The sequence below is a fragment of the Schistocerca cancellata genome, chromosome 1 (assembly GCF_023864275.1).
Source record: "Schistocerca cancellata isolate TAMUIC-IGC-003103 chromosome 1, iqSchCanc2.1, whole genome shotgun sequence".
Lineage (NCBI taxonomy): Eukaryota > Metazoa > Arthropoda > Insecta > Orthoptera > Acrididae > Schistocerca > Schistocerca cancellata.
In genome coordinates, this window is record NC_064626.1 from 1,279,581,070 (window position 1) to 1,279,603,722 (window position 22,653).

Here is a 22,653-nt window from a genome sequence, read left to right on the forward strand (position 1 = left end):
ATAAACAGCTTACTTACAAAGTGTGACAGGACAGATTTCCTATAGGTATAGATAGATGGTCTGGCGGAAAGGATAAGCAGCAGTGTGCGGATTTTTGCTGATGATGCTGTGGTGTGTGGCAAGCTGCCGTCGTTAAGTGACTGTAGGGGGATACAAGATGACTTAGACAAGATTTGTAGTTGGTGTCATGAATGTCGCCTAGCTCTAAATGTGGGATAATGTAAGTTAATGTGGATGAGTAGGAAAAACAACAGCATTAGTAGTGTAGTGCTTGACCGAGTCATATCAGTTTAATGTCTAGGCGTGACGCTGCTAAGGAATATGAAACGAAATGAGCATGTAAGGATTGAAGAACGGACGGTTCACTGTAAAGCAGACCGAGTATAGGACACTATTACGACCCATTCTTGAGTACTGTTCGAGTGTTTGGAATCCGCACCAGGTCGAATTAAAGAACGACATCGAAGCAATTCAGAAGAGGGCTACTAGATTTGTTACCAGTGTAATACGCAAGTATTACGGAGATGCTTCGGGAATTAAAACGGGACTCACTGGAAGGAAGACGACTTTCATCTCGAGGTGCAATATCGAGAAAAATTAGAAAAGCGGCATTTGAGGTCAACTGCAGAACGATTCTACTGCCGCCAACGTACAACATTGTTTGAAAAAACCGTGCAAAGTCCGAGAGATGGCACCACCGGCGCGTATCGAGGTCATTTTTAGTTAGTAGCATCTTTGGAAAGAACGCACACCAAGTTTCAGCCATATTGATCTATTTCCTTGTGTTTGGCATTCGTGTGAGTCGAGGAAGACGAGTGATTGTCAAAAAATTGACGAAAAAGAATTTCGTGTGGTGATTAAACATTACTTTATGAAAGGCAAAACGCCTCAGGAGACTAAAGAGAAGATTGATAAACATTACGGTGACTCTGCACCTCCGATTATAACAGTTTATAAGTGGTTTCAAAATTTTCGAAGTAGCCATAAGGGCACAAGTGATGCTGAATGTTCTGGGCGCCCTGTGGAGGATACGACTCCAGAAATCATTGATAAAATCCATGATATGGTGAGTTAAGGTGCGTGAGATTCCTAGTGCTGTGGGCATCTCGAATGAACGGGTACATAATATTTTGCATAAACATTTGGACATGAGAAAGCTATCCACTCACGCTTGACCAAAAACGGAATCGTGTGAAGTGTTGCAAAGACGGTTTGCAGCTGTTCAGGAAGAGTCCGCAGGACTTTAAGCGTCCTTTCGTCACTGTGGATGAAACATGGATACGTTACTATACTCCTGAGACCAAACAGCAATCTAAACAATGGGTGACCGAGGGAGAATCTGCACCAAAAAAGGCGAAGACCATTCCTCCGGTGGGAAAGGTTATGGAGACTGTTCCTTGATATTCGCAAGGGATAATCCTCACCGACTTTCAGGGAAATGGGAAGACTATTACAGATGAATATTATTCATCGTTATTGGACCGTTTGAAAACTGAGCTGCAAGAAAAACGCCGGCGATTGGACAGAAAAAAAGCTCTTTTCCATCACGACAACGCACCAGCACACACCTCAGCAGATGTGGTCGCAAAATTAATGGATATAGGATTCCAACTCCCTTCACATCCTCCCTATTCTTCAGACTTGGCTCCCTCGGACTACTATTTGTTCCCCAATTTGGAGAAATGGCTAGCGGGACAAAGATTTTATTCAAACGAGAAGGTGATTGCAGCAACTATTTTTCAGACTTGGACAATTCCTATTATTCCGAGGGATCAACAATTTATAAGAGCGTTGGACGAAATGTGTAAATCTAAAAGGAGACTATGTTGAAAAATAAAAAAAAATGGTTTATCCCAAAAACGTAAGTAGGTTTTTATTTTTGCACGGACTTTTCAAACGCTCCTTGTAAGATCAGAGACATTAGGCATTGTATGGGGGCATTCAGACAGTCGTTTATTCCTCCTTGTATTTGCCAGAGGAACAGGAAAGGAAATGACTGTTACTGGTACAGGGTACCCTCCGCCACGCACCGTACAGAGGCTTACGGAGTACCTATGTAGATGTAGAACAATTGAGGACGCGGGGTGCAAGTGATACTCTGAGAACATGAGATGGCGCAAGAGAGGAATTCTGGGCTGGCTGCATCAAAGCAGTTGGAAGGCCCATGACCCAAAAAGAAAAGTCGAAAAGGTTGGTGCAAGAAGACTTAGAAAGAATTTCTCTTTGGTGTAGCTTGCCCTTATTGTGAGGAAATAAAAATTAATGCCAATGTGTAGGAAAAAGGATCTTGTAATGTTAGACCACGATATTGTTAGTGTCTTGCTTGACCCAGGCAGGTCAATAAAGTGGAGCCAGTACGTAAGGCCGGTTGTAAGAAAGAGGAACTCTAGTCCCCGTTGACTGGGTGAGTTCTTAGGAAAGTCCTGCTTTTCTATCAAGGAGGCTGAGTGCAGAACATTTGGCCATTCCATTACTGAGTAGTGCTCGTTTGTTCGGGAGCCACAGCAGACCGGATTAGAGGAAGACATTTGAGGAGTTCGGAGACATGCTGCTAGACCTGTTCCCGACAGGTTCGATCAACTCTCTGATAATACACACTACTGGCCATTAAAATTACTACACCACGAAGATGACGTGCTACAGACGCGAAATTTAACCGACAGGAAGAAGATGCTGTGATATGGAAATGATTATCTTTTCAGAGCATTCACACACGGTTGGCGCCGGTGGCGACACCTACAACGTGCTGACATGAGGAACGCTTCCAACCGATTTCGCATACACAAACAGCAGTTGGCCGGCGTTGCCTGGTGAACGTTGTTGTGATGCCTCGTGTAAGGAGGAGAAATGCGTACCATCACGTTTCCGACTTTGATAAAGGCCGGATTATAGCCTATCGCAATTGCAGTTAACGTATCGCGACATTGCTGTTCGCGTTGCTCGAGATCCAATGACTGTTATCAGAATATGGAATCGGTGGGTTGAGGAGGGTAATACGGAATGCCGTGCTGGATCCGAACGGTCTCGTATCACTAGCAGTCGAGATGACGGCATCTTATCCGCATGGGTGTAACGGATCGTGCAGCCACGTCTCGATCCTTATTCAACAGATGGGGACGTTTGCAAGACAACAACCATCTGCACGGACAGTTCGACGACGTTTGCAGCTGCATGAAATATCAGCTCGGAGACCATGGCTGCTGTTACCCTTGACGCTGCATCACAGATAGGAGCGCCTGCGATGGTGTACTCAACGATGAACCTGGGTGCACGAATGGCAAAACGTCATTTTTTCGGATGAATCCAGGTTCTGTTTACAGCATCATGATGGTCGCATCCGTGTTTGGCGACATCGCGGTGAACGCACATTGGAAGCGTATATTCGTCATTGCCATACTGGCGTATCACCCGGCGTGATGGTATGGGGTGCCATTGGTTACACGTCTCGGTCACCTCTTGTTCGCATTGACGGCACTTTGAACAGTGGACGTTACATTTCAGATATGTTACGACCAGTGGCTCTACCCTTCATTCGATCGCTGCGAAACCCTACATTTCAGCAGGGTAACGCACGACCGCATGTTGCAGGTTCTGTACGGACCTTACTGGATACAAAAAATGTTCGCGTGCTGCCCTGTTCAGCACATTCTCCAGATCTCTCACCAACTGAAAACGTCTGGTCAATGGTGCCCGAGCAACTGGCTCGTCACAATCCGCCAGTCACTACTCTTGATGAGCTGTGGTATCGTGTTGAAGCTGTATGGGAGCTGTACCTGTACACGCCATCTAAGCTCTGTTTGACTCAATGCCCAGGCGTATCAAGGCCGCTATTACGGCCAGAGGTGGTTGTTCTAGGTACTGATTTCTCAGGATCTATGCACCCAAATTGAGTGAAAATGTAATCACTTGTCGGTTCTAGTATAATATATTTGTCCAATGAATACCCGTTTATCATCTGTATTTCTTCTTGATGTAGCAATTTTAATGGCCAGTAGTGTATTACTCTTACAGAGTCCATTGCATTTATTATGTAATGGGCTTTATTATAGACATAAAAAAGAACTAACGTAGACTGCCGTGAGAAAGCGTCGGCCATGTGATGCAGAAGTTGAGGGTGAAAGTCGTCAAACCGAGAATCAGCGAACAAAGTGAAATTCGTTTGGTGAATTTGAGCTAAACTACAACTGGGAACTCAGTGGTGGTTAGCGGCTGGCACACTCGCCACGTGTGTCGAGGCTGCCAGTTTGCGAGTGGCAGCATAATGTGTGGATTTGTTACAGACGTGATTACAGACGGGGGTGTGTTTACAGGTCTGACTTCCTGAAGGCGTCCACCCCGGCGGAGGAGCCGCCCGGCTGGGGTGGGGAGGGCGTGTCGCTGTACCGGCGCCACGTGCGGTCGAGCGTCAAGGTGGTCCGCGCCACCGACCCCGGCATCTTCCGCCTGTGGCACCCCAAGGTGAGCGGCCGCTCCAGCCGGGCCTCCAGGCAGCTGCCGGGTGACGGTCCTCGGTGTGTCACTGCGTGCTGACGTCAGCCACATTCATTATCTGCAGCAAAAGTTATAACGTCATGTGGAGCACCAGACACTCAAAATGAAAACTATTGATTGCGGTCTGGAGTGGTACGGAGTCCAGCAAGAGACAAGGTACTTCCTGCTGGTAAAAGCCGACTAGGACCGCGATGACGTAGGGAGTCACAGGACAGCAGTCCAGATCTCTTCATAATAATCCGCAAACACTGATGAGCCAAAACGTTATGACCGACCGTTCAGTAGTTTGTTGGTCCACCTTTGGAGCGAACTGCAGCAGCGATTCTACGGGGCACATAGATGCGACGAGTCCTTCGTTGGTTTCCCGAGATATGTGGCACCAGACGTCTTCGTGCATGTCGTACACTTCCCGTAAATTATGGACCGATGGGTTGTGGACGCGGAGCTAACACTCGATAGCCTCTCCCAGATGCGTTGCGTCAGGTGCAGATCACTCGAATTCTGTGGACAAGACATCAACCTGAGTTCAGTACCAGTCTTCTCAAACCAGTGCGGCACGATCCTAGCCTTGTGATATGGAGAGTGGTCCTCCTGAAATATGCCATCGCCGTCAGGGAAGATTGGATTTTCTGAGGAAAGAGACCAAACCGCGAGGTCATCGCTCTCATCGGATTAGAGAAGGACGGGGAAGGAAGCAGGCCGTGCCCTTTCAAAGGAACCATCCCAGCATTTGCCTGGAGCGATTTAGGGAAATCACGGAAAACCTAAATCAGGATGGCCGGACGCGGGATTGAACTTTCATCCTCCCTTCAGGGAAGACATCAAGCATGAAGGGATAGACGTGGTCCACAGTAATGTTCATGCAGCCCAAAGCTGTTACGCTGCCTTCGATTAGTGCCGAAGGTCCCTTAGAAGCCCACAATATTGCCTTTACAGGAAAGCGTCTCCGGTACAGTGCATGTTTTGGTCAGCCTGAATGATGGCGTTTACAGACATGGTTATCCATACTATGTAACAAGAAACGTTATACATCCGACTATGCGACAAGTTCCCATTGATCCACGGTACACTCTCGATGACTGAATGTCCACTCCAGTCGTAACTGACGATGTCGTTGAGACACTATGGAAAGACCGGGGAAGAGGGGGGGGGTCGCCATTTGCTGCACAGGCCGATGTTCAATCATGTCTGCTGAATGGTGTGCTCTGGAACACTTGTGCCTTCGCCTGCACTGTATTCTGTCAGACTAAAGATCGCCAGCTATATTTGCTCGCGAGCAACCGCCACCCTACACGTTGTTTAATGAGGCGTGGACACTCGACTGCTTGTCGCGTATTCGCAGGTCCACCGTCCTTCAACCAATTTCCACAGATGCTCAAGACAGTAGCTCGCGAGCAACTGACCAATTTCACCGTTTCTGAGGTGCACTTTCCCAGAAGACATGCCACACTAATTTGCCCTTTGTCAGAGTCGCTTATATCAGTGGATTTCCCCATTTACGGTTTCTGTCGCCCCACTAGTGATTCCCCTTCCGTCTCTGTTCCGCTTATGTACTTTACTTAGCGCGAAATGTGTCCGCAGCGCCACCACGCAATTTCGCGGAGAACAGTGGTCACAATTTTTTGATTCATCTGTGTATTTCCCTACAAGTAACAAAGGAGTCTGTGCGCCTGTCCTCATCGCAAATAATCTACCTGACTTCAGAAGTCCTTGCTCGTCCTAAAGTTTACACCATACGCCATAAGTTTTCAAGGACTACTAGCTGGATGACTGGGCCAGCGTACAACCATATATTGTATTAGACAGAATCTCTGAACAACGCATACTTAAACTGGATGTAACTGAATTTTTTCCACAGTTTATAGTTTTAGGCGTGAGTTCTCCACTCCACAGACGAGCGCGGATTTGAATAGTGACCATAGTCTTAAAAGAACAAATTCTATCCTCCGCAGCTACCCAAATACAGTTTCAGTATCGCTCTTCGTCTTCTTTAACGGCCACGTCCGAACAGCAACGGTACCACCAGGCCGCCGTGTCACCCTCAGCTCTTAGGCACGTGGTCAGCGCGCCGCTCCCCCGGCCGTTGTCAGTCTTCGTCACCACTGCCGCTACTTCTCAGTCAAGTCGCCCCTCAGTTGGCGTCGCAACGCTCAGAGTGTCGTTGCGCGAAAGTGGTAGGGAGACACGACTCAGAACAAACAGACACCACACAGGGCTGAGCGCACCCCACTTGCCAACAGCACTCGACACTCCCGGAGGGTGACCCATCAAAGTGCTAACCAAGCACTGCAGCAAAGCTGTTGGCATGTACGTCTCCCTTACTATACAAATTTTACATGGACTTTCCTGCATAGCTAGCAAAACTACTACTCTATGAAAAAAGAATGTGGCGAAGAATGCTTAGGAAAAGCTTATGCATTTCAGAAAGAATTTTCGCTCTGAGCGTTGTTCTGAAACTTCCTGGCAGATTAAAACAGTGTGCTGGGCTAGGACTAGAACTTGAGACCTGTTGGTCTCGCTCAAGTGCTCTACAGACTCACCTATCCAAACACCCTTAAAGATTTATTTAATTTTCAGGCCTTGGTTACACCTTTTCTTCGCAATATCTTTTCTTCCAGGAGTGCTCGTCCCACGAGGAATTCAGGAGAATTTCTATGAAGTTCTGAAGGCATGAGATGAGATACTGGCGGACGTGTGGCTGTGAGGGTAGGTCGTGAGTCGTTCTTGAGTAACTATATACGTAGAGCACTTGCCAGTGAAATGCAAATGTCCAATATTGGAGCCACGGTACGGTACATGGTTTTAATCTCGCACGGACGGTAGTTTTTGCATTGTTTCCAAAATGAGTCTTTTACGCTGCGCTAAGGGACAGATACTGACAGGAAGTGAAGATTGGGTTATTGCAGTTTGTTAATTTCTTCTTACTTTCTTATTTATCGACGGCCTTGCAGCAGTGGACACACCGGTTCCCGTGAGATCATCGAAGTTAAGCGCTGTCGGGCGTGGTCGGCACTTCGGTGTGGGCCCATCCAGGCCGCCATGCGCTGTTGCCATTTTTCGGGATGCACTCAGCCTCGTGATGCCAATTGAGGAGCTACTCGACTGAATAGTAGCGGCTTCGGTCAAGAATACCATCATAACGACCGGGAGAGCGGTGTGCTGACTACATGGCCCTCCTACCCGCATCTTCCACTGAGGATGACACGGCGGTCGGATGGACCCGATGGGCCACTTGTGGCCTGAAGATGGAGTGCTTTTCTTATTTATGGAAGACGAAAGATACTACAAAATTTTCTATCTGCCAGATATGGGAATGTTTGGTGCACGTTTCGTCTTTCATAAATACGAAATAAATTGACGTCAGTGACAGAATATGAGCTTTTCTTTGATGGTAGACTTGGTCTCATAAAAAGTATTTTGACACAGAATGGCAGTAACTGCTGTTTAACATATAGATGCTAAGGAATTGTTTTCTATGGCTGAGGGCGATCGTTTAAAGTCGAAACGAGTAGCAAAATGCGTAAATTTTTTTAACATGGTTATCTACCCTTGGGTCACATCAGAAATTAATTCAATTTCTGTAATTGACTCTCCATCCGAGACAAGCAGCTGTTTTACAATGGGGAAACAGGAACGTATCAACGTCTACATGAACAGTACAGGAATGGATAGCGCGATGACTTCAGCTGATAAGGCAATGTTTTTCACAGTAGGCTCTGTCGTATAAGGAGGATTTCTCTCCCCTAATTTATCAACTTCCATTGTCTAGTCAGATAGATATCAATTTGTCCATCAACTTAGTATACTGTCTTCATGTCATATATACAGTGGGTCACATTCAGTCTTGGAATTACCTGCGATATGAAGCAAACCATCCCCAGGTGTCATCACGAGACACAGTACCCACCAAACAAGTTCTAGGAATTCCCAGTTTCCACCCTCAGAAATCGTGCCACTGGCGCAATCTAATTCCCAGATTCCCTGTTGCCTCGACAGTGATTCCACTGCCATAATTTCATCCACACAGGTCTGCTTTCTCATGTTCCTCTTTTCTGCCCGTAGCCCTGATGACCAGTGCAGGTGCGTAACTACTCAGTTCATGAGAGACAAGAAAAATCAGAAACTAAGACCCATCTGCAGTGTAATGAGTATGTTGTGATGTACTGCGTGCAGGTTCACCATTTCTGATTGGTTTTCACTGGTGTCGTTTTATTGTAAACTTATTTCATCTCCATAGATCCATTACTTTCATTTCAGTGAATCTAATTCAATTGCTGCCAGGTTGGCTCAACAATTAAGAGCTCTCGTGGGTGTACACTTAACCTGTATGAATTAAATAACATGTACAAGGTGCATTCAAGTTCTAAGGCCTCCGATTTTTTTCCTAATTAACTACTCACCCGAAATCGATGAAACTGGCGTTACTTCTCGACGTAATCGACCTGCAGACGTACACATTTTTCACAACGCTGACGCCATGATTCCATGGCAGCGGCGAAGGCTTCTTTAGGAATCTGTTTTGACCACTGGAAAATCGCTGAGGCAATAGCAGCACAGCTGGTGATCGTGCGGCCACGGAGAGTGTCTTTCATTGTTGGAAAAAGCCAAAAGTCACTAGGAGCCAGGTCAGATGAGTAGGGAGCATGAGGAATCACTCCAAAGTTGTTATCACGAAAAAACTGTTGCGTAACATTAGCTCGATGTGCGGGTGCGTTGTCTTGGTGAAACAGCACACACGAAGCATTTCCCAGACGTTTTTGTTGCAGTGCAGGAAGGAATTTCTTGTTCAAAACATTTTCGTAGGATGCACCTGTTACCGTAGTGCCCTTTGGAACGCAATGGGTAAGGATTACGCCCTCGCTGTCCCAGAACATGGACACTATCATTTTTTCAGCACTGGCGGTTACCCGAAATTCTTTTGATGGCGGTGAATCTGTGTGCTTCCATTGAGCTGACTGGCGCTTTGTTTCTGGATTGAAAAATGGCATCCACGTCTCATGCATTGTCACAACCGACGAAAAGAAAGTCCCATTCATGCTGTTGTAGCGCGTCAACATTGCTTGGCAACAAGCCACATGGGCAGCCGTGTGGTCGTCCGTCAGCATTCGTGGCACCCACCTGGATGACACTTTTCGCATTTTCAGGTCGTCATGCAGGATTGTGTGCACAGAACCCACAGAAATGTCAACTCTGGAGGCGATCTGTTCAACAGTCATTCGGCGATTCCCCAAAACAATTCTCTCCACTTTGTCGATCATGTCGTCAGACCGGCTTGTGCGAGCCCGAGGTTGTTTTGGTTTGTTGTCACACAATGTTCTGCTTTCATTAAACTGTCGCACCCACGAACGCACTTTCGACACATCCATAACTCCATCACCACATGTCTTCTTCAACTGTCGATGAATTTCAATTGGTTTCACACCACGCAAATTCAGAAAACGAATGATTGCACGCTGTTCAAGTAAGGAAAACGTCGCCATTTTAAGTATTTAAAACAGTTCTCATTCTCACCGCTGGTGGTAAAATTCCATCTGCCATATGGTGCTGCCATCTCTGGGACGTATTGACAATGAACGCGGTCTCATTTTAAAACAATGTGCATGTTTCTATCTCTTTCCAGTCCGGAGAAAAAAAATCGGAGGCCTTAGAAATTGAATGCACCTCGTATATAGAGCAGAAACGATCAGAACTCTCAGGCAGTTGTCCACTGCACTTCTCAGTACGGTTTCAGGATGGAAGCGTAGACAGATACGCGCCCGACGAGAGAACTGTATTGAAAGAATACGCCTCCCGCTACGGTTCATAGCCAACTGATGGCACTTTGCGAAACGAGTACGCGTTTAGCGGCTGGGGATTTGATGAAGGCAGAACAGATGTGAAAGACGAACCACGGCCAGGGCGGTCAAGAACGCCGACTTTCCGTCAGAATTTGTGCTTTGTTGACGTGTTGCTTCAAGCAGATCGTCGCTTTCGTCAACTCTACTTGTGTATTGGTACTGTAGTGAACATTATGTGCAGCCCACTGGCTCAGGGAAAACTTTACCTTGTTGGACATGTTGGCAACTGACAGACGAGGATAAAGCCAAGCGGATGGGCGAGTCTCTCCAGCAACCAATTCGGTATCAGTATCGTCTTAGAGGAAACCAATAGTGTCATGGAGATACTCCTCGAAGTCGCCCCCATCGTAGTAAGAAGTTCAAAATAAAGGTATTCGTGAAGCAAGCTATGACCAGAGTCTTTTGGGACAAATTTTTTAATACTTTTAATTTTTACTTTTTCTCATTTTCTCGTCCATGTGTAGACTGTCAATGCTGTTGCCAGCTGTACAACACTGAAACGGATGCAGAAGACGATTCGGAATAACCGACCAGGAATGCTTTCTACAGGTGTCGCGTCACTTCCAAGACTCCCGCTTCGCGGTACGCTAACAGAGGACTCAATGAGATCTGGACCTGTGTGTTCCACAGGAAATCATGGGATGGGCAATGTTCCGAGAATCGTCGATGTGTTCTTTTCTACGTGTCGAAGGACGTCCTCTTCAAGTGCGGGGCGTTCACTGAACACCACAGTGAGCCCGCCTAGTTGCGAGTGTACCAGTTATTTTACGTGACGTCATCATTACAAGGATTAACGACGGAGCCCTCTTCTCAGTTTGTGTGAGTACCTGAAGTGGGAGATTTGAAACTTGTACCATCTTCAAACTTATTTTATATCCAAACCCTATACTTCTGAAAACGGGACCCTTATCAAAACTTTATCTACTGAGTCCCACCTACAGCTCCTAAAAGCATGTATTAGGAATTGTGAAACACCCTGTACATTATGTTATCATCATGATACGATAAATTATTTTCACGATCATGTTTCACCATTTAATGTCAGTAAGGCCACAAATCTCCTTGGAGGCTTTTTCGTCCAAAGTGATAAAGTGATGACGTCTCTTTGGACCGTTAAAGTATTATCTGCTCGATCACCACTTCAGAAAAGATGGCGACTTCCAGGAGCCCATAGTTACCCTTGTTTCTTTTATGCCGAGTCCGACAGATCAGTTGACCAGTGGAAGAAATACTTAGACTACTATGCTGACTATGTGCTAAAATACGAGGGCTATTCGGAAAGTAAGGTCCGATCGGGCGCGAAATGAAAATTCGATAAAGCTTTGCATATACACTCCTGGAAATGGAAAAAAGAACACATTGACACCGGTGTGTCAGACCCACCATACTTCCTCCGGACACTGCGAGAGGGCTGTACAAGCAATGATCACACGCACAGCACAGCGGACACACCAGGAACCGCGGTGTTGGCAGTCGAATGGCGCTAGCTGCGCAGCATTTGTGCACCGCCGCCGTCAGTGTCAGCCAGTTTGCCGTGGCATACGGAGCTCCATCGCAGTCTTTAACACTGGTAGCATGCCGCGACAGCGTGGACGTGAACCGTATGTGCAGTTGACGGACTTTGAGCGAGGGCGTATAGTGGGCATGCGGGAGGCCGGGTGGACGTACCGCCGAATTGCTCAACACGTGGGGCGTGAGGTCTCCACAGTACATCGATGTTGTCGCCAGTGGTCGGCGGAAGGTGCACGTGCCCGTCGACCTGGGACCGGACCGCAGCGACACACGGATGCACGCCAAGACCGTAGGATCCTACGCAGTGCCGTAGGGGACCGCACCGCCACTTCCCAGCAAATTAGGGACACTGTTGCTCCTGGGGTATCGGCGAGGACCATTCGCAACCGTCTCCATGAAGCTGGGCTACGGTCCCGCACACCGTTAGGCCGTCTTCCGCTCACGCCCCAACATCGTGCAGCCCGCCTCAAGTGGTGTCGCGACAGGCGTGAATGGAGGGACGAATGGAGACGTGTCGTCTTCAGCGATGAGAGTCGCTTCTGCCTTGGTGCCAATGATGGTCGTATGCGTGTTTGGCGCCGTGCAGGTGAGCGCCACAATCAGGACTTCATACGACCGAGGCACAGAGGGCCAACACCCGGCATCATGGTGTGGGGAGCGATCTCCTACACTGGCCGTACACCACTGGTGATCGTCGAGGGGACACTGAATAGTGCACGGTACATCCAAACCGTCATCGAACCCATCGTTCTACCATTCCTAGACCGGCAAGGGAACTTGCTGTTCCAACAGGACAATGCACGTCCGCATGTATCCCGTGCCACCCAACGTGCTCTAGAAGGTGTAAGTCAACTACCCTGGCCAGCAAGATCTCCGGATCTGTCCCCCATTGAGCATGTTTGGGACTGGATGAAGCGTCGTCTCACGCGGTCTGCACGTCCAGCACGAACGCTGGTCCAACTGAGGCGCCAGGTGGAAATGGCATGGCAAGCCGTTCCACAGGACTACATCCAGCATCTCTACGATCGTCTCCATGGGAGAATAGCAGCTTGCATTGCTGCGAAAGGTGGATATACACTGTACTAGTGCCGACATTGTGCATGCTCTGTTGCCTGTGTCTATGTGCCTGTGGTTCTGTCAGTGTGATCATGTGATGTATCTGACCCCAGGAATGTGTCAATAAAGTTTCCCCTTCCTGGGACAATGAATTCACGGTGTTCTTATTTCAATTTCCAGGAGTGTATGTGTTGGGCAGTGTCTTTTGTATCCTCGTCGATCGCGTCACGTCGCTCTTTTCAATTCTGAGCGCACATAGAACACTTAAAGATGCCTAGCTAAACAGTGTCTCCCGCCAAGTATGAGGGCCGAGTGAGAGATTTAGCCTGATGTTATGCAGCTCACATAACACAACTGTCATGCCATTCCTTCTTCAGGACGATTCTCGGCCGCACTCTGCAGGGGCAATAAAGCTGCCCCTGTATCGTTTTGGATGGGAAGTCTTTGACCACCCACAATACAGCCTGTAACTGAATGCCCCTGTGTTTCATTTCCGCTCACATGAACTGCTGGCTTTGAAGACAAGTTCTTGGCACAGTCAACGAGCTGTAGACGAGCGCAGAGAATTGGCGCAAAGCAGAGGTAGCTGCCTTGTATGACGAGCGTACTGGAAAGGTAGTACACCGCTAGGACAAATGTATAAGTCGGAGCGGCGACTATGTAGAGAAGTAGCTGGAAGGTGTAGGCAACTGTAGCAAATAAAATACCGCGTGATCAAAAATTCAGTATAAATTTGAAAACTTAATAAACCACGGAAGAATGTAGATAGAGAGGTAGAAATTGACACACATGCTTGGAATGACATGGAGTTTTATTAGAACAAAAAAAAAAAACAAAGTTCACAAAATGTCCAACAGATGGTGCTGGACAGCAAAACGTCAGTGATTGCACATGACAATCGTATATAAAAGGAGCTGCAATGAGAGAGAGAACATCTAGAGGGTTGGATCCCCTCCTTCGAAAGCGTCAGATTGCAAAGCCTGGGCTACTCTCAGGGTGGAATCTCCGTCTTCGAAGATTGTGTCTGTCTGTCTGTCTGCCCGCCGCTTGCTGCTGTAGCTGTTCGTCCGTCTGTCCGTCCGACTGCTTGCTCGCTGTCCATCGCCGCCGCCGCCGCCGCCGCCGCTGCTGTCTGCTGTCCATCCGTCTGTTCGTCGCCGACCGCCGCCACCGCCGCCGACGCCGCCGCCGCCGCCTGCTGCCCGTCCGTCTGTCAGTCGCCGTTCCTCTGCAATGAGTACTCCCACCTCCACTGTCATCTACACCCCCTCCCTCTCTCCCACAGTCACTTCCTGGAGTGCCGCCCCTGGCCTCCCTCCTCACACCTCCCCTCCCCTTCCCACATTTACCCATCCCCCTATCTCCTCCCCTGCTGTATACCCACACCTCTACACCCTTCCTCCAGCCTCCACACCCTCAACAGCTCCCACTCCTACCCCCGCCCTCACGTACGCCTCTGTTGCCGCCTCTGCTGCCGCCCCCCAGGTGGTCGCCTTCCCCTCTCTCACCCACCCCGTCACCTCATCAACTGCATCTCCTGCGTGCATCACGTCGCGCCGAGCCACCATCGCCACCACTGAACCGGCTGCTTCTCCCGGTGCCTCCACTACGCCACAGGGATCTGCCACCCGCCACCTCCCTCTCCTCCTCGTTCCTCTGCCCTCCTCCCAGCCTCCAGTCTCCAAAAAACCCCGAAAGCGCGTCATTTCCGACCCTGCTCCCGCCACTTCCCACAAAAAGTCAACACCACCTCCTCCTCCACCTGCCGTCTCCATGGACACCACCCCTCCCCCTGCCACACATACCTCGGCCCCCACCCTCCACACATTTGTCCTGTCAACTCCCGATCCTAAGTTCCTCGACACTCATACCCTCACCATGGAGATACGAAAGTACTTACCTGGTGCTCCCATTTCCCAACTCATTCCCCGCAGGGACTCAATCCTTATCAAGTCCCCGTCCCCATCCTTTCACACAGACCTCCTGCGAAAACTCCCACGAGTTATGTTTGGCCCCCACGCCTCTCTGACACCCTTCCTTTCCGCTTCCACTCCTCGTCAGCCCCAGCCTCCCCGTTGCCCCCCTACCTACACCGCTGGGATCACCAAGCTCAGCCCGGTGATCACAGAGGATGAAGTGTTGGCAGAACTGAACTCCCACCTGGACTTGGAAATCCGCTCTGCCCTCCATATCCACAATGCCTCTGGTCCCACCTACCTCATGCGGGTGTTCTCTGAGTCCGCCCCATCCATTGACCATCTCCTCACCCAGGGTGCCCTGATATACCACTGTCGCCACCCTGTCGAATCCTCCAAATTCCCTCCCCAATACTACCGTTGCCAGCGGTGCCTGATGTACAATGCCACCTGACTCCCAACTGCAAAAACCCCCCCACCTGTCCCCATTGCAAGGCCTCCCACTTTCTTAAGAACTGCCCCAACCTCGCTGCTCCTCCTTCCTGTAATACCTGCAATGGCCCCCATCCCACCTACTCCCACAAGTGTAAAGCTAAACCCCCTCCAGCCACCCCTGAGCTTACAGTCCCAGTTCGTCCCGTTGATCCCCCTGTCCATCCCAACAATTCCCTCCGTCCACCCACCACGGCCGAGGACATCATCCTGTTCCTTACCGTTGTCCTCCAAAACATTCACCCTTTGCAGCGCCCACACACCTTCCAACAAATCTACCTTGCCGCTCGCTCCGTTTTCCACTCGAACACCTTTGCCACTTACTCCCACAACCAAGCCCACTTCACCTTCACCCACCTCGACACCCTAGTTTATGTCCCTTCCCTTCTCTCTCTTCCCCCCCTCCTTCCCGCCATGGCGCGGCACGAGTATCGCATCCTCTTCCAGAACATTCACTCCTTCCGCTCCAACAAATACCTCCTCATGCACACCAGGTCGACACCTTCCTCTTGAACGAAACCTTTCTCCAGCCCCACCATTCAATCCGCACCTCTCCCTATATCCTCCACCGCACTGATGCTCCTGGCCCTCGTGCGGAGGGTGGAGTCACGATTGGCCACCTTAAGCGTATCCCCGTCTGGCCACAACCTCTCCTCAATGACCCCACTGAACACCATATCCTTAGCGTCTTCTTCCCCTCCCTCACCATTACCTGTGCCACCATCTATGTCGCTCCACTGCTCCTCTTCCTTATGACTTCATCTCGCACATTGACCGCACCTTCTCCACCTATGTGATTGCCGCCGACCTCAACATCCATAGCTGCACTCCTGCTGCCCTTCGGCGTTGGCATCAGTTCCTCTCCACAATGCAAGGTGACCTTGTTCCCCTTTCCCAGCACACCCAACCCGAAAGTGACACCACCCCCAATGTTGTCATTGCCTCCGCCAACCTCCTTGGGCATATCGCTGTCGCCGTCCTTGACCCCACAGGTAGCGATCACCTCCCTGTCCTTCTCACCATAACGTCTGCTCACCGCCCCCCTCCGGCTCCACACCCTGCACCCCCTCCCAAGGGCGTCCATGACTATCACCGTGCCAACTGGGATGCCTACCGGGACTCCATCTCCACCCAGGTCGAAAGCCACCCTCTTACCTATAGCCATCCTGACGACATCATCCACGCCTCGTCCTTCCTTCAGAAGGTAATTACTGACGCCGTGGAGGCCCATGTTCCTACTAAAACCATCCACCCACACTGTCCCACTCTCCCTCTGCGGGCTGTCCTCCTCCTCCGTGAATCCCGCCGCCTCTATCACTCCTTCCTGCGCACTCGTGACAGGGATACACTCCAATGCCACCGGCAAATACAGCGACACGTACAGAATCTTATTACAGCAACGAAACGCCGAGACTGGCGCCAGACCTGCACACGACTCAACACCACCCTCCTTATCAACTCTTCCAAGTACTGGTCCGCCTTCCATCGCCTTACTGGTTTCCTTTCCACTCCCCACTACCCCCTTCTCCATAACGATCGCCCCCTTCCTGACAACCTCAGTAAGGCCAACCACTTCGCTTCCCACCTTTCCGAGGTCTTCTCCATCCCCGATGATCCCCACTTTGATTATTCTCTTTTCCCCACCGTCATGGAACGTGCCGATACCTCGGTCGCTCCACTTGCTCCTAGTCTCCAGTACTTGGGGCAGTTGCCCCCCTCCAACATAAACACTCCCATCACAGCACAAGACATTAAACTTATCCTCCGGTCCAAACGCAACACGGCCCCTGGTCACGACTGTGTCACCTACCGTCACCTTCGAGAAAGCCCCTATTCCTTCCTGACTGTCCTCGCCCATCTCTATAATGTCATCCTCTGTACTGGCTTCTACCCTGACCTGTGGAAGACCTCCCGCATCCTCTTATTCCTCAAACCCACCAAACCCCCTTCTGCCACTTCTTTCTATCGTCCCATCTGCCTCACCTCCGTCTTCAGTACGGTCCTTGAATCCATCCTCTCCCACCGTATCCATCAGCATCATGCTCAACACCAACTCCTCCCCCTTACCCAGTGTGGCTTCCGACCCTCCTTCTCTGCTGAAGACCAACTCCTCAACCTTGTTCACCTTCTGTCCCTCCAGCTCAACTCCCATCGCTCCGCCATTTTTGTTTCCCTTGACCTCCAAAATGCCTATGACTGTGTATGGCATCCCGGTCTCCTCTTTAAACTTCAAACCTACGCCTTGCCTATCAATTTTGTCCGTCTGGTCGCTTCCTTCCTCTCGCACCGTCCTTCCTATGTCACCCTCCACAACACCAACTCCTGTATCTTTTATCCCACAGCTGGCGTCCCCCAGGGTTCTGTCCTCTCCCCTCTCCTTTATCTCTTGTACACAGCTGATATGCCCAAGCCACCCCCACCAGTCCACCTTCTCCAGTATGCTGATGACACTGCCTTCCTGGCTCTCTATCCTACCCTTCAACAGTCTCAACGTATCCTCCAAACCCACCTTAACCAGTTCACCACTTGGTGTAACCAGTGGTTCCTCCGTCTCAACCCCTCCAAAACCCAGGCAATCATCATAGGCCGCACCACTCGCTCCTTTCGCCTCCATGATTTCTACCTCACCCTTTATGGTCGTCCTATCCAGCTCACCCCCACCCTGAAATACCTTGGCCTCACCCTCGACCGACACCTCACCTGGACCCCTCATCTCCAGACCATCCAGCAGAAAGCCCATTCCCGCCTCCGCCTTCTGAAACTCCTGTCTGGCCAGACATGGGGATTGCATCCTTCTACCATCCTCCACACCTACAAATCCCTCATTTGTCCTATCCTCTGTTATGCCAGCATTGCCTGGATCTCCGCCCCCACCCGCTTTTACAAGGCCCTCCAAATCCTTGAACGCCATGCGCTCTGCCTTGCCTTCTGTATCCGCCTTCCTTCCCCCACACGGCTCCTGTATGAACTGATCCTCTTCCCCCACCTCCTCCTGTTCCTCCAACATCTCCGCATCCTTTACATTGTCCACAGGCTTGATCCCCCCCACCCTCTGGTTTCCTCCTTCCTCTCCACCCCACGCCCGTTGCCACGCCTCTATCGCTGTATCCCTCCCTCTCTCCACCTCCACACCCTCCATCTCCTTCATCAGGGCAATTTCCAACGCCTCCCCCTCCCGGATGACGAACTTCGCCGTGACATCTACCCTTCCTTCCAACTATAACCTGGCCTTGTTCCCCCCCCTCCCCAGGACTCCCTTTTTTCCTCCTCCCTCCTTCTCCCAGAGCGGATTTTCCTCCTCCCCCCCTTCCCCTGAGACCTTGCACCCCATACTTGCCTCTTTCCTTCCCACGTCCCTCCCTACCTGGCACTCTTCAGCGCGCCCCCCCCTCATCTCCCCCCATCTCTTCCCCTCCCTCCCTTCTTCCAGTTTCCCTCATCTCCTTGCGCCTGGCAGATCCTCTGTCTTGATCATCGTCAGTGTGCGACATCAGTGTTGTGTTTAGTGCTGTTTTTCCTGTGCATCAAGAGGTGTGATTTTAATTGTGTACTGCCTTGAGGTTCGCCATCAGTGTTTGTTATGTGCTACACCATCTGTCGATACCTTTCATGCTCCAGTCATACTGTGCCTTGTGTTCTTTTAATTGTCGCACTGTGTGGCTTTTTGTGTGTGCTACTTTTAAACAGTTTTGACAGTTTTTTATCTCCATTTTACGGTCACCCCGTTTTTGTCTATTGCCTTCCATGATGATCCCCCTTTTTTATATCTATGTTCACCATATTCTCTCCTTTGTTCTTTTTTGTCTTCTATTGTTTGTTCTATGTCTTTCGGCTGAAGAGCAGCGCATATGCTGCTGCCAGCCAGCCCCGATGGGGAATTGAAATACAATAAAGAAAAAAAAAAAAAAAGAGAGAGAGATAATCAGATGCGCCAGCAGTCGCAGCATGTTGACGTTGCCTGAAAAGACGCTTTTAGTGAAGCTGTATTATCAGAATGGGGAATGTGCTAGTTCAGTGTTACGATCCTATCGCCATAGGAAGGGGATTAGTATGGGTAAAGGTCCGTTGACAAATGTAGCTGTGGCGAGAATGATTTCGAAGTTCGAAGCCACGGGTTGTTTAGAGGATAGACCCCGTAGCGGCCGACCGAGCACAAGGCGTAACGCTGCTGAGTCAGTTCAGGAAGAAATGGAGACTGTAGCGGGTTCGTTTATGAACGGCGAAGTCAGCGCTCGTGCAGTCACACGTCACACCGGCATTCCATACACTACTGTTTGGTTGGCACTTAGGCGTACCCTCCGATGCTATCCATACAAAATCCATCGGCATCATGAACTGTTACCTGGCGACTTAGTGAAGCGGAGGGCATTTTCGGTGTGGGCGTTTCAAAAGATGGCGGAAGATGACGGTTGGTTGAATAACGTGTTGTGGACCGACGAAGCTCATTTCACGCTGCGAGGGTCAGACAACGCCCACAACTGCAGAATTTGGGCTACCGAAAATCCTAGAACTGACGTGGAAACTCCATTGCACGACGAGAAAGTCACGGTATGGGTTGGATTTATCACATGTACCGTTATCGGGCCTTTTTTCTTCGAGGAAATGCGTGATTCTGGTTTTGTAACTGCTACCGTGACGGGTGAGAGGTACGCTGATATGTTACAGAATCGCATCATCCCCAGCCTGGCTGATAAATACCTGCTGGAACGTACGATGTTTATGCAGGATGGCGCTCCACCCCATATTGCTAGACGCGTGAAAGATCTCTTGCGCGCGTCTTTTGGTGATGATCGTGTGCTCAGCCGCCCCTTTCGTCATGCTTGGCCTCCCAGGTCTTATTGGCTTTGAGGTTACCTGAAGTCGCAATTGTATCGTGATCGACCGACATCTCTAGGGATGCTGAAAGACAACGTCCGACGCCAATGGTTCAAAAATGGTTCAAATGGCTCTGAGCACTACGGGACTTAACATCGGAGTTCATCAGTCCCCTATAACTTAGAACTACTTAAACCTAAATAACCTAAGGACAACACACACATCCATGTCTGAGGCAGGATTCGAACCGACGCCAGTGCCTCACCATAACTCTGGACATGCTTTACAGTGCTGTTCACAACATTATTCCTCGACTACAGCTATTGTTGAGGAATGACGGAGGACATATTGAGCATTTCCTGTAAAGGATGTCATCTTTGCTTTGTCTTACTTTGTTATGCTAATTAATGCTATTGTGATCAGATGAGCCCGCATCTCGTGGTCGTGCGGTAGCGTTCTCGCTTCCCACGCACGGGTTCCCGGGTTCGATTCCCGGCAGGGTCAGGGATTTTCTCTGCCTCGTGATGGCTGGGTGTTGTGTGCTGTCCTTAGGTTAGTTAGGTTTAAGTAGTTCTAAGTTCTAGGGGACTGATGACCATAGATGTTAAGTCCCACAGTGCTCAGAGCCATTTGAACCATTTTGATCAGATGAAGCGCCATCTGTCGGATATTTTTTGAACTTTTGTATTTTTTTTGTTCTAATAAAACCCCATGTCATTCCAAGAATGTGTGTCAATTTGTACCTCTCTATCTACATTATTCCGTGATTTATTCAGTTTTCCAATTTATACTGACTTTTTGATCACCCAATATTTTTGGTTCTCTCGGTGGCTTCCATTTCCGAACGGACCTTACTTTTGGAATAGTGCTCGTAATATGTATAATTGCCCGAGTAACGACGTATCTCTTTGACTTCCTGAATAAATCTTTTCCTTGCTCTTTGAACCACCCTCGCACGTGTAACTGTCAGAAAAACTATGGCATCTTTGCAGGAGTGCAGTCGGCGGCTGCCCGCGGAACAGCTGCGTGCCTGCCTGAGGATGCGCGCTCTCACCGAAGCGTCGCACGCGCAGCTGGGGCTGCTCGCCTTCCGCGACGCCTGACGATGGACTACGTCTAGTGGACGAAACGTCGCCTACCTAAGAACGGGCGATCTCACTCAGCTGGGGCCACTCGTGCTCCAAACCTGATGGCAGACTACCCCTAGGCGTCAAAGCCTCTTCCTGTGGAAGTGCGCCCTCGCCGAAGCAGAACGTTCGCAGCTGCGGCTGCCTGCCTTCCTCGACTTCAGCAGTGCTTGACGATGTAGTACGTCCCGCGGCCGAAACTTCACCTGCCTGAAGTCGTGCGACCTTACAGAAACGACGTATGCACAACTGGCCAACCGATGCCTCCCCTGACGGTGAAGTCCGCTTTGCAGTATGAATGTTGCCTGCCTCAGGATGTGTTCTCTAACCGAAACGTTTCATATATAGCTGGGGCTGTCCCGAGGTGTACTAGAGCTGACGTTGGTCACTCATTTCACGGACAAAACGCCTCCTACCTTCAGACGAGTGCCCTGAGCAAAACATCACATGTGCAGCTGAAGCAGCTCGAATTATGCCATGGGATGTGCCAAAACGCCGGCTGGCTGATGATTCTCACCCACACACACGTGTCACGTTGTGCTTTAAAGTGAGATCTGTCGCATGGTCAAAACGTCTCCATAGAATGGCAGTGATACAGCCACAGAGCTTCAGACCTGCGAACCAGTCCTACTAAGTACACTGACAGTGGCTCACCTCACAAACAAGTCTTGAACTGTGTGCGAAACTGTGTAGAGTAGCAAGGAATAAATATTTTGTACTTAATCTGAGTCTGCAAAATAAAGTATATGATTCTGACCACGTAACATAACATAGTAACATGCATTCATTCCACGTTTAATCTGTTTATAATGAACAAATACAATAGCACGTAGAAGTATTTTGTGAAGAACATAACAACAAAACTGTGATAATGCAGTTCATTTATATAAAAATTCGGTCTTCAGTTAGAAATGGTTATTAATACACAAAATATTTCAGTTTTGTGGATTTTTCGCCGTATCCTAATGTGCAGTACGGCGCACTACAACGGCAGTACTTCAAAGGTTCACTACTGTAGACACAGCAACATCTCTGAGAATGCAGGCTTTCTCGGCGAATCTTCGCCTGAAGATGGCATCTAAGAAACTTGCCGAAACGTTGCTGGAGAATAACGCATTGACTCGGCTGTAAACCTCAGAAGATTTTATCACAGCAACATTCCCTTGTGAGCTTGGTCGTTTTAATAATAATTTTCATTGATGATCAATACTAGAAGTGTACTGTAGGAAGTAATATACACATTGGAACTCACTGTTGGAATTTTTGGACTTTCTGTAACTCATAATTAAAGAAAATTTCTTGTTCCATTTCTAACTGGGGATCCTTTTTGGCATTTTGGGCCATCTCAAGCTGACTAAATAGCACTATGGCGGATCTTCTCTAACTCGTCCGTTTAGCTACGTAAGA

General features: G+C 49.4%; 1 protein-coding gene across 1 annotated transcript in view; it reads left to right on the forward strand.

Annotated features, from left to right (window-relative positions):
- The window catches only part of LOC126146948 (chondroitin sulfate N-acetylgalactosaminyltransferase 2-like), a 116,637-nt gene extending 94,639 nt beyond the window's left edge, over positions 1-21,998 (forward strand). Inside the window, exons 7-8 of the mRNA XM_049915658.1 lie at positions 4,311-4,458; positions 21,112-21,998. Coding sequence (XP_049771615.1) covers positions 4,311-4,458; positions 21,112-21,222 — 259 coding nt within the window. The 3' untranslated portion in view covers positions 21,223-21,998. The remainder of the gene's footprint in view (positions 1-4,310; positions 4,459-21,111) is intronic.
- Positions 21,999-22,653: the final 655 nt, after the last annotated feature.